At 54.2% G+C, this 15358-nt stretch overlaps 1 protein-coding gene across 3 annotated transcripts; it reads left to right on the top strand.

Moving 5' to 3' along the window:
* The first annotated feature begins 1880 nt into the window (after positions 1-1880).
* FDFT1 (farnesyl-diphosphate farnesyltransferase 1) lies at positions 1881-15032 on the top strand. 3 transcript variants are annotated; one of them, XM_052809345.1, is made up of 9 exons: positions 1881-2052; positions 2835-2932; positions 8125-8308; positions 10252-10380; positions 10865-11056; positions 12105-12281; positions 12552-12704; positions 13963-14163; positions 14632-15032. In XM_052809345.1, the coding sequence occupies exons 1-9, from the start codon at positions 1936-1938 to the stop codon at positions 14650-14652; spliced, it is 1272 nt and encodes a 423-aa protein (XP_052665305.1). In that variant the 5' UTR covers positions 1881-1935; the 3' UTR covers positions 14653-15032. The 3 variants fall into 3 exon arrangements, with proteins under 3 accessions (XP_052665305.1, XP_052665304.1, XP_052665306.1); XM_052809344.1 differs by lacking the exon at positions 14632-15032 and having other exon boundaries at positions 13963-14431; XM_052809346.1 differs by lacking the exons at positions 1881-2052; positions 2835-2932; positions 14632-15032 and adding an exon at positions 5694-5847 and having other exon boundaries at positions 13963-14431.
* Positions 15033-15358: the final 326 nt, after the last annotated feature.

Genomic DNA, 15358 nt, shown 5'->3' on the forward strand with positions numbered 1-15358 from the left:
TGCAAAACCAAAAGTGGTTGTACATGTCTCTCTTTTTTTTTTTTTTGTCACAGTGACACAACAGTGTAAATAGTTTGACTGGTTCTGAGGTGTCTTGGTCCCCCTGTTCAGACTACAGTGAATGGAAAGCATGGGGTGTTGCGTGGGTGGTTACTGTGGTCTGAAGTGACCCTGTCCCTTGACTCTGGTACAGGTGCAATGGCTTATGGTGGAGTTAGCAGAAAGGAGTGTATCCCTCTGCCTAAAGAGCTTGATTAATTCAGTATGAGATAATCCTGCCTCTGTTTGTAGCTGACTACCTGTGTGCTGGGCTGTGATTAGGTGTGGTTAAAAGTGAGTGGCTGTTCCCTCTGTCAGCTCTTACAGGAACAGCTGCCTCTTTCTGAGGGGTGAAAATAAACCTCAGCTGTGCTTGGAGCTCATCTCTGCCTGCCTGGTGTGGTGTCTGCCCCCACAGGTTTCAGTTTTGTGGCAAACTGCCAATTCCAGATCTGACTGTAAAGATAAAAAAAAATTTTAAAAATACTATTTTTGTGACAGGGTTTGCGTAAAACTCATGATCTCCAAGGTAACTTGAAAGCAGAAAGGTTTGGAAATACAGATGATGTGGTCCCTCCTTTGTTGAGCTGTGTGCCTCTATGTGGTAGGCAGAAGCTGTTGCTGTCCTCTCTCCCTCATCTGGGTTTACTTTAACAATAGATTTGTTGACTTGAGTGAAAAATAAAAGCTGGAGTTAGAACTGGTGATGTTCATCTTAATACCAGTGTGTCTTTTCTGGTGGTTTCTTGGTTAAAAACCGGGGCGTACAGGGAAACTCCAGTGTTTGGTGCTGCCTTTTAGAGGATGGTACCATCAGCTTCCCTCAGCTGTGTAAGAGTGGCTCAGCAGGAAAACTTTTCTTGGGAACCAGATTTGAAGGTGGATTGCAAATCAAGAGGGAACGCTGCAGTTAAACACCCCAGTGGTAGGCTGCTTCCCATACAAGAATTGCACAGCCTCTTCCCTGTGAGCTGCAACGCCCTTGAGTGGTTGCAGGTTACGGGATTGCTGAATAATCCTATTAATGGGGTTATGGTGCCGGGGAAATTGGTTAATGTCAGTCCTGAGCGCGTCCTGCAGGGTTGTTAGCAAAGGCCTGGCAACGAGGCATGGCATTTCCAGTGGCCTTCGCGAAACAAGGAAAACAACCCACGCAAAAAGAGCCCCAAAAGCCGAACCTCGCGCCTTGGAGGATGGTGTAGGGGAGAGACGGCTGAGCCAAAAGCGGAGAGCGAGCAGCGGTCTGGCGTGAGGCCTCGCATCCCGGCTCCCGGCAGGCCGGGATGACCCTGCGGAGCGGAGGGAGACTCCGGAGGAAAAAAAAAAAAAAAAAAAAAAAAGAAAAAAAGCCAGAAGGTGACTTAAAAATAAAAGCCCGCCTCACGGCCTGAAGCGGGGAGGGCCCGAGGGCTGCCTGAGGTAAGTAGGGCGGGAAAAAAAAGGGGCTGTGGGGCGGGAAAAAAAAGGGGCTGTGGGGCGGGGAAAAAAAGGGGCTGTGGGGCGGGAAGAGGGGCTGTGGGGCTCGGGAGGGAGGGTGCTGTGCCCTCCCCGGGGGTCCGAGCGGGGGTACCACCGGGAAGGAGCGGCGGGGCCGGGCTGCGTGGGCCGCCCGCCCGCTGCGCCGAGCGCCCCGCGTGTGGCGAGGTGCGCCGCCTACCCACTCAGCGGCCGGCCGGCGGCCGTCACACCAGCCCCCGCCGCTTTCCTATTGGCTGGCTCTCCCCTGGTGCGAGCGCGCCTCCGCCAATAAGCGCCCCGCCGGCCCACCGAGCCATGGGAAGGAGCGGGTTGATTGGCGGAGGGGGGCGGGGCAAAGGCGGCCCCGCCCGCCTCCGGTTAAGCACCGGGCGGCGGGGAAGGGGGGGGGGGGGTTGCGGCGGCGGCGGCGGCGGGGGGATGAGCGCGTCCCCCATGGAGCTGCTGAAGAAATGGCTGGGCCACCCCGAGGACATCTACAACCTGCTGCGGTTCAAGATGGGCGGCTACCGGGCCGTCATGCCGCGGATCGACCCGGTGAGCGCGACGGGATGCGCTTCGGATCTTTCCTTCCATCGACCGGTGCACCGGAGCCCGGGGGGGGGTGGGGGGGTGTGCGCTGTCGCGGCGGCGTGGGGGCCGGGAGGAGGAGGAGGGGGCTGCCATCTCCCTGCGCGACCGCGGCGTTGCCACGGGCGAGGGTTGCAGGGCCGCCGTCCGCAGCACCGGCTGGGCTTTGTCCGCCCCGCACGGTTTCGGTGCTTCGTTGCCCCGGTTTCTGGCTTTCCGTGCGTTGGCCCCGGGGGCCGGTACCCTGCCCGCACTGCTACCGGGCTCCGAGAGGATGCAGGGGCCCCGATGCTTTTGCACCGCCTTCGCGCATCCCGGCCATTAACGCGGCTCCGGTTTATCGCACGGGCTCCGGTGCTTCGCACCGGTTTCAAGCTTTCCGTGCGTTGCCCCGGCTCCCGGTGCTTGCCGTGCGAGGGCCCCGGTTGCGGGTATCGCTGGGCACCGAGCGGGTTAAGGGGGCGGACCGGGGAAGCCTTGGGGGGGGGGGGGGAAGGCGGAGCGGACCGCAGCCCCCCCCCCCCCGCCGCCGCCGCCGCCTCCCCATGGCGGCCAGCACCAAAGCCGTGTCCCTCTTCAAGCGGACTCTGGCTCTCTCCCCACCGCGGGGTCCCCCCCGGGCGCTGGGGAGGCTGCGGGGGAGCGGGCGGAGGGTGCAGCAGAGCGGTACCCCCGCTCTGCCGGTACCGGTACCGGTGGTCGCCCCCCGCCTCCAGCCGCCCCCCCGGTGTACCCCGCTCTGCCCGCAGGATTCGCTGGGACGCGGTCTCCGTACCTGCTACCGCTACCTCAACCAGACCAGCCGCAGCTTCGCCGCCGTTATCCAGGCCCTGGACGGAGAGCTGCGGTGAGCCCGGAGCTGGGGGACGGGGGGGGGGACACACACACGCACCGGGGTGGGGGGTGCAGTGGGCCCCCCAAGGCCGGGGCTTCTCAGGACACGGTGGGTGCGATGGGACCCCCGAGAGCAGGGGTCCCCAGGAGGTGGTGGGTGCAATGCCCCCCCCCCCCGCCCCCCCAAGACCAGGGGTCCCTAGGATATGGTGGGTGCAATGGGACCCCTGAGGCCGGGGTTCCCCGGGACACAGTGGGTGCGATGCCCCCCCCCAAGACCAGGGCTCCCTGGGACACGGTGGATGCAATGTCGTCGTCCCCCCAAGACTAGGGCTCCCTGGGGCACAGTGGGTGCAATGGGCCCCCCCCGAGACCAGGGCTCCCTAGGACTTGGTGGGTGCAATGGGCCCCCCCGAGACTGGCACTCCCTGGGACGCAGTGGGTGCAATGCCCCCCTGAGACCAGGGCTCCCCAGGACATGGTGGGTGCAATGGGCCCCCAAGGCTGAGGCTCCCCAGGAGGTGGTGGGTGCAATGCCCCCCCCCCCCCGAGACCAGGGCTCCCTGGGACATGATGGGTGCAATGCCCCCCAAAACCAGTGCTCCCTGGGACATGATGGGTGCAATGCCCCCCAAAAACAGTGCTCCCCGGGAGGTGGTGGGTGCAATGGCCCCATACGCCATAGCTGCTGGGAGGTGCTCCCTCTTCCACCCCCAGTGCAGCAGATCACCAGGATACCGGGCTGAGCTGGCGGGGAGATGCTCCGTGCAGCCCCACCTCCTGCAGCTGGACGTGGGGTTTTTCACGTCCGAGATGGCTGGCTGTAACGCATGTGTCCGTCCCCCCACCCCGGAGCTGGGTTGCTGGGACGAACGCTACAGCTTCTCGGCCAGCAGACAGTTAAACGCGACGCCTGGCCGTGTGCTGTTTGTGACACCCTGGGAATGTGTCCTGGCAGCGCCAAGGCTGGCGCTGGCCTTCAGGCTGGCTTGGAGAGACGTGGCCCCACCGGTGGGAGGAGGTGAGCAAAAACCGGGGGCTGACCGAGGGTCTGGACGCTGCCTGGAAGGTGCTTTTGGAAGCAGCTGCCTCAAAACCTACGCGATCATCAGAGGGGGCTCGCTGCGCTCTCGTTTTTTGCTGTGCAAATGTTGCTGACCCGTGCAGGAAAGCTTCAGATGGTAATAGTAACAGAGGATGCAAAGCTCCGCTGGTCTGGGGCCTTGTACGTATATATATGCTCTATATAATTCCTTATATTCATACAGTAATTACTGATTTCAGTATGTAGATCTCTCTCCAGTTAATCCCAAGCTGGGTTAATTATCAAAATTAGAGGTTTCCATAAGTTGCACCAGACGTGTCTAATGCTGCTGCGGTTGCGACTCCGCCGAGCAGTTGCAGGCGGCAGCCTGAGCACTGGGTTATCTGTTGGGTTTCTGAGCCCTGGTTTGGCATTTTGGACGGTGCCCCATAGCTGTCACCCAGCATTTATGAAATGGTTGTCTGCAGCCTGTTTCACAGGAAGGGCAAAGAAATTCAGCGGTTTGGCCGGGGTTGCATGGAAAGGTATGAGTGGGGCCAAGAATTAAACTTTTTTTCTCCATGCTTAGTATATTAGCTAATGTAGAAATTAAGAAAAAAAAAAAAAAAAAGCCAATCAATAAAACACCTTGAAACTTGTTAGCAGTGTCAGTATGCAGTGTGCTTGCCTTGATCTTCCTGCAGTTATCTGTCTTGTCTGTCTTTTCTGTTCTTTAATCCTTACATTGCCACTTGCCCGGATCAGGAAGGCTCCCTACCCTCAGGGCACAGAAACTTCTGCCTGGCATCCTAAAAATGCTATTGCTGGATCTTTGCAACCTACAGCTGTGTGGGGATTGCTGCTGAACTACAGCTGGCTCTGTAGTGGATTAGAAGAAATTAATTTTCAAAGCCCAGTAGCTTCACTGAAGAGTTTAGGGACAAAAGAGGGAAATGCAAAACAGGCAGAATATAGAAATGGGCAGAGCAGCAAGCTTACCGAAGGAATTAATTTTGCCGGATCGCGTCAAAGAAGTGTTTTCTTTGATGTTAACCCCATTAGGGGGTTAAACGGAACCCCTGTGGTTACAGGCTGCTTAATATTTGCCTCTGTGCTTGCTGGTTGAAGGAGCTGGTGGTGTAGGATTCAAACGTTAGAACAATCACGTCATGCTGAGAAGCGCAGCACTGCCCGGGGTCTGCTCCCCAGCGCGGTGTCCTACACCCCAGCCCGCTCCCCTCCCCTGCCACAATTTTGTTTGCAGCTTCTTTGGAGTGAAATCTCCTTGTTTGAAGGCTGGGGAAGCGTGAAGCTCTTGCTCCCTGGTTCGCAACCCCGCTCCCAGGAGAGTTTCCATGCGTCCCCCAAGGACTGCTGGAAAATGGAGAGTTTCTGGATGATTGCTCGGAGCGATGCTCCCCAGGCTAGCGCACACAGAGTTGAGGTAAAATGTTTGCTTTCTTCTTGCTTATTTTTTTTGGCCCCTAAACCATGTGTTTTGCTGGCCAGGGCCCTGTCCAGCCTGTTGCTCCACGGTTAGAGAAGCTTTTTCTCAGAAGGTGGGAAGCTCAAAACTGCAGCTTCATTGGCAGCTGAACCAACATCATAACTCGTGGTGGTGGAGAGGAGTTACAAGCCAACGTCACAGCTCCTCTCCTGGGGTGGAGAGGAGGAGAGGGATGCTCCTGCCTTCCCCTGCTGCTGGCCTCGCGGTCCTGCCTGTCCCTGGGACCCTTCAGGATCAATTCCTGCAGGTTTAGCTGCTTTCTGGAGAGGACCAGCCTTGTGCTGGCAGAGGGTGAATGTGGTGGCGAGGAGAAAGGAGAAAAAGAGACCTCCTCGCCTGGGAAGGGGGGAGCTGCGCCTAGGACAGAGCTGGAGCTTGAGCCCGGAGATGAAACCGGGTTTGCTCTTTGGAAGCAGGCGCTTCCAGTTGTGCGAAGGGGAGGTAATGCCGGAGCGTCCTCTTCCCAGCACTGTCACGCACGTTTTCTGGTGAAGACTGTGCGGGCTTTGCTTGGCTCCTGTCATCCCTGTGGATCTCAGGTTGGAGCCCAGCTAGGACCGTGGTGCCTGGGAACCCTGCAGAGAAATGGGGGGCTGCAGGCAGACCACGCTCACTGCGTAGTTGTTTTTATGGTCTTCTATTTCACAGAATGGTTTGGGTTGGGAGGGACCTTTAAAGGTCATCTAGTCCAACCCCACTGCAACGAGCAGGGACATCTTCAACTAGATGAGGTTGCTCAGAGCCCCGTCCAACCTGACCCTGAATGTTTTCGGGGATGGGGCAGCGACCGCCTCTCTGGGCAACCCATTCCAGTGTTTCACCATCCTCATCGTAAAAAATTTCTCCCTTTGATTTGCCCAAATTGCCACAGAGCTAAAACCAGTATACGATGGAAGCTAGGGGTGCAGTTAAGGTTTGGATGCAGAAGTGGGGTTAAATAACTATTTGAACTATGCTGGGCTCTGGAGTTATTACTAGCTCTTTCCTTGGCACGGTGTCAGTGTGATAGGTGCTTCTGGGATGGCATTTCAGGGTCTGCTCTGCCTTTCTTGGTTGCTGCCAGTGGAAGTTGCTGCTGAAGCGGGGTAAGAGACCTGGGCACTTGCATTGTGTTGGATGAACGTTTGCACCCTGGTTGAAATGGAATAACTCAGTCATGCAAAGGAACGGGAGGGCATCAGAGAGCTGCTCTGAGCACTCGGATGTGTGGTGTGACAGAGGTATTAAATACCATTCGATTAAGGAAAAAATGCCAAATTTAACAGTTTTGGCTTTAGAAGCCCGTCAGTTTTCCCTGGCTGCTTAACCACTGCTTGCACGTTGTCATCCCAGGAGAGCAATGCTTTTGTCTAGTAATTAGCGCTTAAGCAGTCCAAGCTAGTTTCCATTTGTCAAACAATTAATAAACGCATCATCTCCTTGACGTATCACTCTGCTCATTTAGAGCTAGGGGATTATTTTATATAAATCCTGGATTTGGAGCTGGTATTTCTTGCCATCAGGACTTTTTTTTTTTTTTTTTGCTTCAGCTGCAGAAATGGGGAGCTCGCGTGTGGAAGGTGGGGGCAATGGGGACCAGCAGCTTTCCGCTGGGGTGCTTGGACATGTGGGCTGGCTCCAGCATCTTGTGCATGGAGATTTAAAAATACAGGGTGTTTTGGCTCTATCTGCCAGTCCTGACATTCCTGTTGTACAGTAAGGGACCCCCTTGTTCCCCCCCCAAACAGGATAAAAGCATGCTGGGTGCAGAGAAGGGGAAGTGATAGGAAAAGTACACCCGCTTTTTTTCCCCTTCCTTATTTTGCATTTGCTTTTTCCAATAAGCTGACCTCAGGCTCTGTCCTCTGGGTCCTAGCGAGCGCTGGCCTTGCTTGCAGGGTTGGATCTTGCTTGCAGGGTTGGATCTGGCAGTGCCCTACCCTGCCCAGGGAGACCTTCCAGGCCTGTCCCTTCCCCGATACGCATCTTAGAAAGCCAAAAGCCATGCTGTAGCTCTCTGCATGAAGGGAGAAACCTGGTTTTCCTAACCCAGCTCAGGCAGGCTGCAGCTTTCGCAGCAGTCGGCCCGTGGGGAGGTTGCGCGGAGGCACGTCTGTTGCTCAGAGCGGAGGTGCGAGGAGGGTGGGAAGCGCTGCTGTTGGTGCTTTCCTTCCCTAACCTGCTCCTGCGACCCCGGGATTTGAGCAGCACGTTTCTAACGCGTGCGTTTTACGTTCCTGCACTGCAAGGGGCAGCCACTGTCCCTAGATGAGGGCTGAGCAACCTGATCTAGTTGAAGATGTCCCTGCTCATTGCACGGGGTTGGGCTAGATGACCTTGAGAGGTCCCTTCCAACCCAAACCATTCTAGGATTTGACGGAAGAGGGATTGGACGCGGGCATCCTTTGACCAAAGCTGGTTTCCAAACTGTAGGAGACACTGGGATACAATGGTGGGGGCTGGGAAGTTTTTCACATTGCGGCTTTCCTCTCTACTCGGTGGCTGAAGTAGTGTATTGCTTGAAACGTGAAAGCGTGCTTGTGTCATCCAAGGCATCGACGACCTGGTGGTGCCAGTGCGTGTCGTGTTGAGCTGGAAGCACCTCTGCCAAAGGCTTTGTGGTTAATCTAAGCTGTTCGTCCTGCCTAATAGGCAATCCCAAGTAAGGGATGATTGTGTTTTCTCCCCCTCCCAGACATGCCGTCTGTATATTCTACCTAGTTCTTCGTGCCCTGGACACTATAGAGGATGACATGACCATCAGCTTAGATGTAAAGGTTCCGATGCTGCACGAGTTTCACTCTTATCTCTATCAACCAGAGTGGAAATACATGGAGAGCAAGGAGAAGGACCGGCAGGTGCTCGAGGACTTCCCAACGGTAAGACGTCCACCTCCTTGCTTCAGCTGCCTCGTGTCACCTTTGTGTGCGCGGTTGTCTCTCCACGTTACGCCTGAGCTCGTTCAGCCCCTGGTGAGCCCGTAGCTCTTCCAAAGAGCTGCATCACCTGCACGTGGGGCTGGATGCAGAGCTGGAGTGAGAAACCCAAACATTGTGCAACTCTCTCTATGAGCCAGAGGTAATCTGGCTGTGGAAAAGTGCCAGCTCTAAAAAGCAGCTTTTTGCCTCCCCTGTTGGAAGAGTAAACGACCGTCGCCTCGTGGAGAGGGGTTCGCATTTGTTGCCCAACGCTGTGCGTTGCCTGGATTGGGTGTCCTGTGATCCCTAACAGATAGGGAGAGGAGGAAAGCTTGTCTGGCATTTGGCTTATGGATGGACCAGCGTTTGTAGCAGTCCTGCAGGATCCGCTCTAGACTTACAGGAGTCTGTCTGCAAATCTTTGACATTCATATAAGATAAAAAGCACCTTCACTGTTAGTAACAATACGTCCCAAGCGCTGCCTGGGGATTGCTTGGGGTCAGAAGCTCCTCAGGGGCCAGGCTGGGCTCTGCTGAGTGGGGATACAGACATCTGGTTTCAGTGAGGGCTCAAGGACCGGTCCTTGGTGGATGCTGCAGTTCTGCCCTTGCTCACGTTGATCAAGAACAGCTGAGTTTATTTTTTAGGGTTTTTTTTAAGCTCCGTTTGAGAAAAAAATATAATGGTTATAGTGAGGAGCGTTTCATTTCCAGAGGAAGTTCTGTTTTATTCAGCTTTTTACCATTTTAAATTTATTCTACCCTTACCGGGCTTTTCCTAACAGTGGGAATGAGATAATTGTTAGGAAAACTGAGGGATATTGTAAATTTTGATGCTCAGCCTTGGGATAGCAGGGGCGTGTGCTATAGGAGATCGCTGTGTCAGGGGATTCTTGATGGGCATAGTGATAGAGATATGGTAGGTATGCCAATGTTTTGGTACTTTAGAAAAGCTTTTGAGAAGGTATTTATGGCACTTCGTTGTTCTCTCTTGGTGCGTATGTGTTATTCACTTGGGCAATCTGAGTTCGTGTGCAGGTATGATTTTAATAATGCTTGGTAGAGGTGTGCTTGCAGGTCACGCTTCTCCGTGTAGTGGATTGAAGCCATTGAGACAGAAGCAGAGTCGATACGCTTATTTTACAGACAGACAGACACAGGGCAAGGACATTCCAGCAGCCGTGGATAGAGTCAGGAGGAAAGCCTGGATCTGCAGTGGTGTCTGAGCTGTAATCATTCGGACCGCTGTCCTTATCGGAAACACACCCTGGGCTGGCTGTAGTTATCCACTGATGGACAGTAAAGCTCAGCACAATAAAACGTGATGCTCCACAGGTTTGGGAAGGGGAGGATGAACTTTTCAATTTTTTTTCAGTGTGAGAGCGATTGAGTCACTGAATCATGTTGTTGGACATGCGGAAGGGTTTCACACTTTCTGTGGTGCTTGATGCCTTTCCAGTTGTGCAAAACGTGCCCTGCGGAGCCAGAACTGGAGAGGGCTCAAGAGAACAGAGGACCAGAAACCTCCCTGTCTTTTCCTGTGGTTGGCATGATGGAGTGCTCTCACAAATTAAAAAAAAAACCCAACTCTGTGCACCAAGCGTAGCTAGTTTTGTCCTGCAGCTCCCAGATGATACCAGTCCAAGGCTATGGAGCCTTCCCAAAAGTATTGCTGTGTCTGATCTACTGCCAGAGACCATACCGTTTAGACTGAGAACAGGCTGAGTCTGTGCTTTAAGGGCCTTGAAACAATTCTGGTTGTGGGAGTTGTCCTAGACCTCCAGCCAGGGTGGGATAAGAGCCTGGTAAACAGTCTTTTTCTGATTTCTTGATAAATGTTGAGCTTTGCTATTTTTTCCTGACGCTGTCTTTTTTTTTTCCCCTCGTGGTGGATTGTGCTGCAGATCTCCATGGAGTTCAGGAAGCTGTCAAAGGTCTACCAGGATGTGATTTCGGATATTTGCCACAAGATGGGTGTCGGGATGGCGGAGTTCTTGGAGAAGAAGGTGGACTCTCAGCACGAGTGGGATAAGGTAAGTCAGCCCGGACAGACGAGCGGACTGAACGTGAGTAGGGTCCACCTCGTCTCTGTGGAAAGAAGAGACAGAGCATCCCTGAGGGAAGAGAGGCTTCAGCCGGTTGAGGGAGGCTGTGTGGGCTTGGGAAGGCTTTGAGAGACTGCTGGCCCTGTGGGTAACAGGAAGATGGCGTGGATTGTCGGTGTTGCCCACCAGCACGTGTTTTGGGTGAACCATCACGTCGGCTGTTCCCCTGTGGTCAGTTCATTCAGTTGCTGGAGAGGCAGCGTGGCATCTTGGTGGGACATCCTTGGTGTTTGCTGGGCAAGGGAAAGCTGAGGCATCCCGGGGAGGGCCATGAGAACTTGCAGAAAATGTACCGTCAGTTATCTCTTGAGCATCACTTTTGTAAAACTCGATGTGGCAAATAGGCAGCTCTTTGTAATTGCTCCTTTTATCTTGTTTTTTTTCTGCCCCTTCCCCTCTCGGTGCCTCGCAGTATTGTCACTACGTTGCTGGGCTGGTGGGCATAGGACTTTCCCGTCTCTTCTCTGCATCAGAGCTAGAAGACCCTATCGTCGGGCAGGACACGGAGCTGGCCAACTCCATGGGCCTCTTCCTGCAGAAAACGAACATCATCCGCGACTATCTGGAGGACCAGCTGGAGGGAAGGGAGTTCTGGCCCAGAGAGGTGAGGGGAAACACCGCTTTGGGGTGAGCGTTTCTGCTGTGCCTTTTGGGAAATGCACTAAGACTGAAGGTACTGTCGTTGCTGCTCTGATACAGTGAGTTGCATCCTCTCCTTGGGGGAGCTCCTGCTGGAATTTCCTTTGAAACCCCCAAAGCCAGGGTTTTTCCCACTGTTTGTTGGTGTCCCTTGACAGTCTTTCATACTTCTGTCCAAGACCTGTAATGGATGGAGCCAACCATCCATGCTTGCCAGGACACCTGTCTCAGGAATGCATTACAGGATGCGTAGCAGAAGCTGCACAGCTAAAATTGTGTTGTCTCTCATGTCCCTTTAAATCAAAGTTAACAGGAGAGACCTGACGGTCTGCTTTAATTTTATTAAGACCCTACAGTAAAGCTGTGCTGCATAAGATTGCTACTGTTGGTTGTACATCTTCTTGATAATAACAGTTCTTCTAATGACAGCTGGCTGAGAAGTTCCCTATCTATCTATAGCTTTCTGGGTAGAGATGTGGGGACGAGGTGATGTCTCCCCACACCGCCGAGAACTTGTTGCGCAGCTTTTTTCCCCTCTCTGTTATGTTGGCTCTAGGAATGAGGGATGGTAAGACTGGGTGAGACCTCAAGAGGTTACCTAATCTGTCCCCAAAGGCAGGATCAGCTCTGCTTGTGCCTGACAGATGCTTGTCTGCTCTTTTTGAGGCCCTCCAAGAATTTTTCTCTCCCTTTTCCATGTGGCTTACCTGTCTCGTAGAGCATTTCTTGATCTCAGCCTGATGTGTGAGGTGTCTTTTCCTTGCCCTGCCTAGAGAAGATGTGGATTTGAGTTGCATCCTTCTTCTTTGCAATCCCTTTGTATATGCAAAGGCCACTGTCATGTCTCCACAGCTTGCCCGCCCTTTTTTTTTAGCCTAGTAAGCCCAAATCCTTCAAGGCTTTCATGGGTCTCTGGTGGTTCTTGGTGCTCTCCCAGACCTCAGACTGTTATTGAAGTCTCTCTTATGGCATGAATGACCTTCCAACTTGTGAGTCCTTATCTTAATATTTAGGTTTGGAGCAGATACGCAAAGAAGCTGTCGGATCTTGCCAAACCAGAAAACATTGATATGGCTGTCCAGTGTCTGAATGAGCTCATCACCAACGCCCTCCACCATGTCCCTGATGTCCTCACATACTTATCCCGCCTGAAAAACCAAAGTGTCTTCAACTTCTGCGCTATCCCCCAGGTGAGTTATGTTCTCAAGTGGTTCTTCATCGCCTGCAGCCCAGCTGATGAGAAGTTGGAGGTGAAGGAGGTTATGTATCGTGTCGGCATTAGCCTGTTTTATTCTCCATCTCTTCTATCTCTTCCTTCTTTCCTGGTACCTACCGTTTCTGCTGTCGGTGAGATTGTGGCTCCACTCCGGAGTGTCTTGCCATCGATTTCACTAGGGCCAAGGTTACCGCCTTGGCAAGCTCCTCACAATGCGGTAAGGGCTCTTTGTGTTTCTCCTTAGGTGATGGCTATTGCCACGTTGGCTGCCTGCTATAACAACAAGCAGGTGTTCAGGGGCGTCGTGAAGATCCGGAAGGGACAAGCTGTCACTCTAATGATGGATGCCACAAACATACAAGCTGTCAAAGCCATCATGTACCAGTATGTGGAAGAGGTAAGTCGAGCAGTTTGCTTTGAGTCATTTCTGGCTGGTCCTGTCCTCATTCCTGGTGTGGAATTGGGAAGACACGTGAATCTGTTAATCCTTTCCTTACATCTCTAAGTCACTTCAGTGGTGCCAGGACACGGTGACCCTGACGTGGTTTTGGCTTGGACCCAACTGGGTGCTTGGTGTGCTCCCTTGAACGTGCCCTTGGTCTGTGCCTGTGTTGAGAGGCAGAGACGGAGGTCCTGCCGTCCTTTTGGTGGAGAACCAGAGGAATCAGCTGTCACAGCACAGGACTTCCCTTGGTCTGAGCAGGCACAGAGGACCTTTCCCACAACATACTTCTTCTGAACTGGGTACCTCATCTCCCCATGGGCTGCTCCAGCAAGCGGCCACCTTTTCTCGGTGTCTGTAGTTGCAGCTGGCAGCACGATGTGGTGGTTGTTTCCTTGTGCTCCGTGGCCAACAGTAAATGAGGGCAGCTCTTTGCATGTTGTTAAAGCAGCGGGACCCCTGGCTTCAGGGTACTGTGGAGGCTAAAAGTTCACGTGGAGGAACAACTGGTGGATGGATTCATGGGAGGAAAAAAAAAAAAAACACCCAAGAAAACCAAAAACCAAATCCAGCGTGGGCTGTTCAGTAAAAAGATGTTGCTTCTGCATCAGGGAGACCCCAAACCATGCGTTATTAGAGCTCCCTTTGCAGGCTGGCCAGCCCCATGGCAAGGGACAGTGACACCTTAGCCCAGGGTCTCTGCTTGTGCACGTGTCCCTAAGACTCGTGCGGACAAGTATCTCAAAGACCATCGGGTTTTCAGACCGTGAAGAGAAAACCCCAAGGACCCTGGGGTTATCTAATGGAGGTGGCCATTGCCTGGCAGTCACACCGGCTGCTGGTCACACTGGGGTGTCCTCACTGGTTTGGGGTGGGCTGCAGCACACCGGCGGTGAGTGAGGATAGCTGGGCGAGAACCGCTGGTCCCAGCAACGCCACTGGTGGTTGAGGGGTTGTGTCTGAGGCCGTGTGGTCCATCTCCCATCATGGGGTGCCCCCAAGAGGCTGCTTGGCTTTATACACTTCTCAAGGGAAACGGACCGTGGCCTCATCCAGCCATCCCTCGCAGCTGGTCCTCGCTCCATGGCAGACCACCGCTGAGGTTGCTGTTGAGGACACAGGGCCCCCCGAAGGCTTCCTCTTCCACCCGGTGGTCCCGTTTGCCTCCTCAGCCTTGGGTGGGAACCGTAACTCCTCCCTCCTCCTTCCCCAGATCTACCAGAAGATCCCAAGCACGGACCCATCATCCAACAAGACGCAGCAGGTCATCGCCTCCATCCGCACCATGAGCTTGCCCGGCGGCCCCATGGCATCGCGCCACCACTATTCCCCCATCTACCTGTCGTGTGCCATGCTCCTGGCCGCCCTGAGCTGGCAGTACCTGAGCACCATCTCCAAGGCCACCGAGGAGTACGTCCAGGCGGGCGAGAACTGATGGGCAAGCGGGTGGGCGGGGGGGAAGAGATGGTCGGTGGACGGGCAGCGGAGGCAGGAGGCTCCTCGTTCCCTGCCGGTGGGGATGGCCAGGCACCGGGGTGCCACGGGGCCTGGGACGGTGACGAGGACGGGACGCCGGTGAGCTGCAGCCCCGGGGCGATGGTGCGGCATTGCCGGACTCTGCTCCTCACCCCCCTTGCCGTCTGCTTTGGATGGTTACAAACACTAACCGGAGTCTTATTGTTTGGGGTTGAATTTTTTTTTTTTTTTTTTTTTCCCCTTCTTTCCTGTTGGGATGGTTTACCTGATTTTTTTTTTTTTTTTTTTTTGGTTAGGATGGTTTTTAAATAGGAACTCCAGTTGCCTCTTTTCTTGCTTGAGATTTGAGACACTTTTCCAGCTCAGAGCTGAGCAAAACCTGGGTTTTGCCTCCCTTTCTTGGCAGCCTCTTCCCCATCGCCTCTAGTGCCTGCTCCGCACTGGAAGGATGCTGCTTCAGCCGGGAGAGGAACATGCTTCCTTATCCAGGGAAAAAGCTCTGGCCACCTTCTGGCCCTCAACCCAGGCTGGTGTTGACATCCTGCAGCCTGGAAACAGGGAGAGGCAATCTTCACATTTCTGTTGCTGGGCTGAAGGAAGCTGCTAGGCTTGAAACGAGCCCTTTTCGTGTTAAATAACAGAGGTGGGATGCTCTGTCCACTTTAATGTGCCCCTAGCTGAAAGCCATCTATTGCAGCTCCCTGCCCTCTGGCAGACGGCACCCTGCACTTGCAAAGCTTCGTGTTTTAGCAGCTGTGGGGGTGGTTCAAAGGAGAAGGGAGCTGCTTGAGTGGCCCTGAGCTAATAACTCCACTGCAGGGTCTGGGCTCTGCACTACTCCTTCAGCCCAAAGGCAGCGGTGATCCCTGCCACGGGCTGGGAAAGGCTTGAGCCACCAAGGAGATGGCCTGGGTGGGTTTCCCCAGCCCACTTGGCTCTAGCTCAGGAGGATGCTTTGGGTTAGACGGACGTGTAACTGGAAGTGGCTTCCACTGCTGTTTTGAAACACATCAGCCTGGACTATGTACCTCCTGGGAACGGCTTGGGTGAGAAGAAACACCACTTTAAAGGCAAGTCCCGTTTTCCTGGGGTGGATTTTTGTTTTCTTGGTCCCTATCACCCCCAAATGCTGC

This window comes from Harpia harpyja, chromosome 15 (assembly GCF_026419915.1).
Source record: "Harpia harpyja isolate bHarHar1 chromosome 15, bHarHar1 primary haplotype, whole genome shotgun sequence".
NCBI lineage: Eukaryota > Metazoa > Chordata > Aves > Accipitriformes > Accipitridae > Harpia > Harpia harpyja.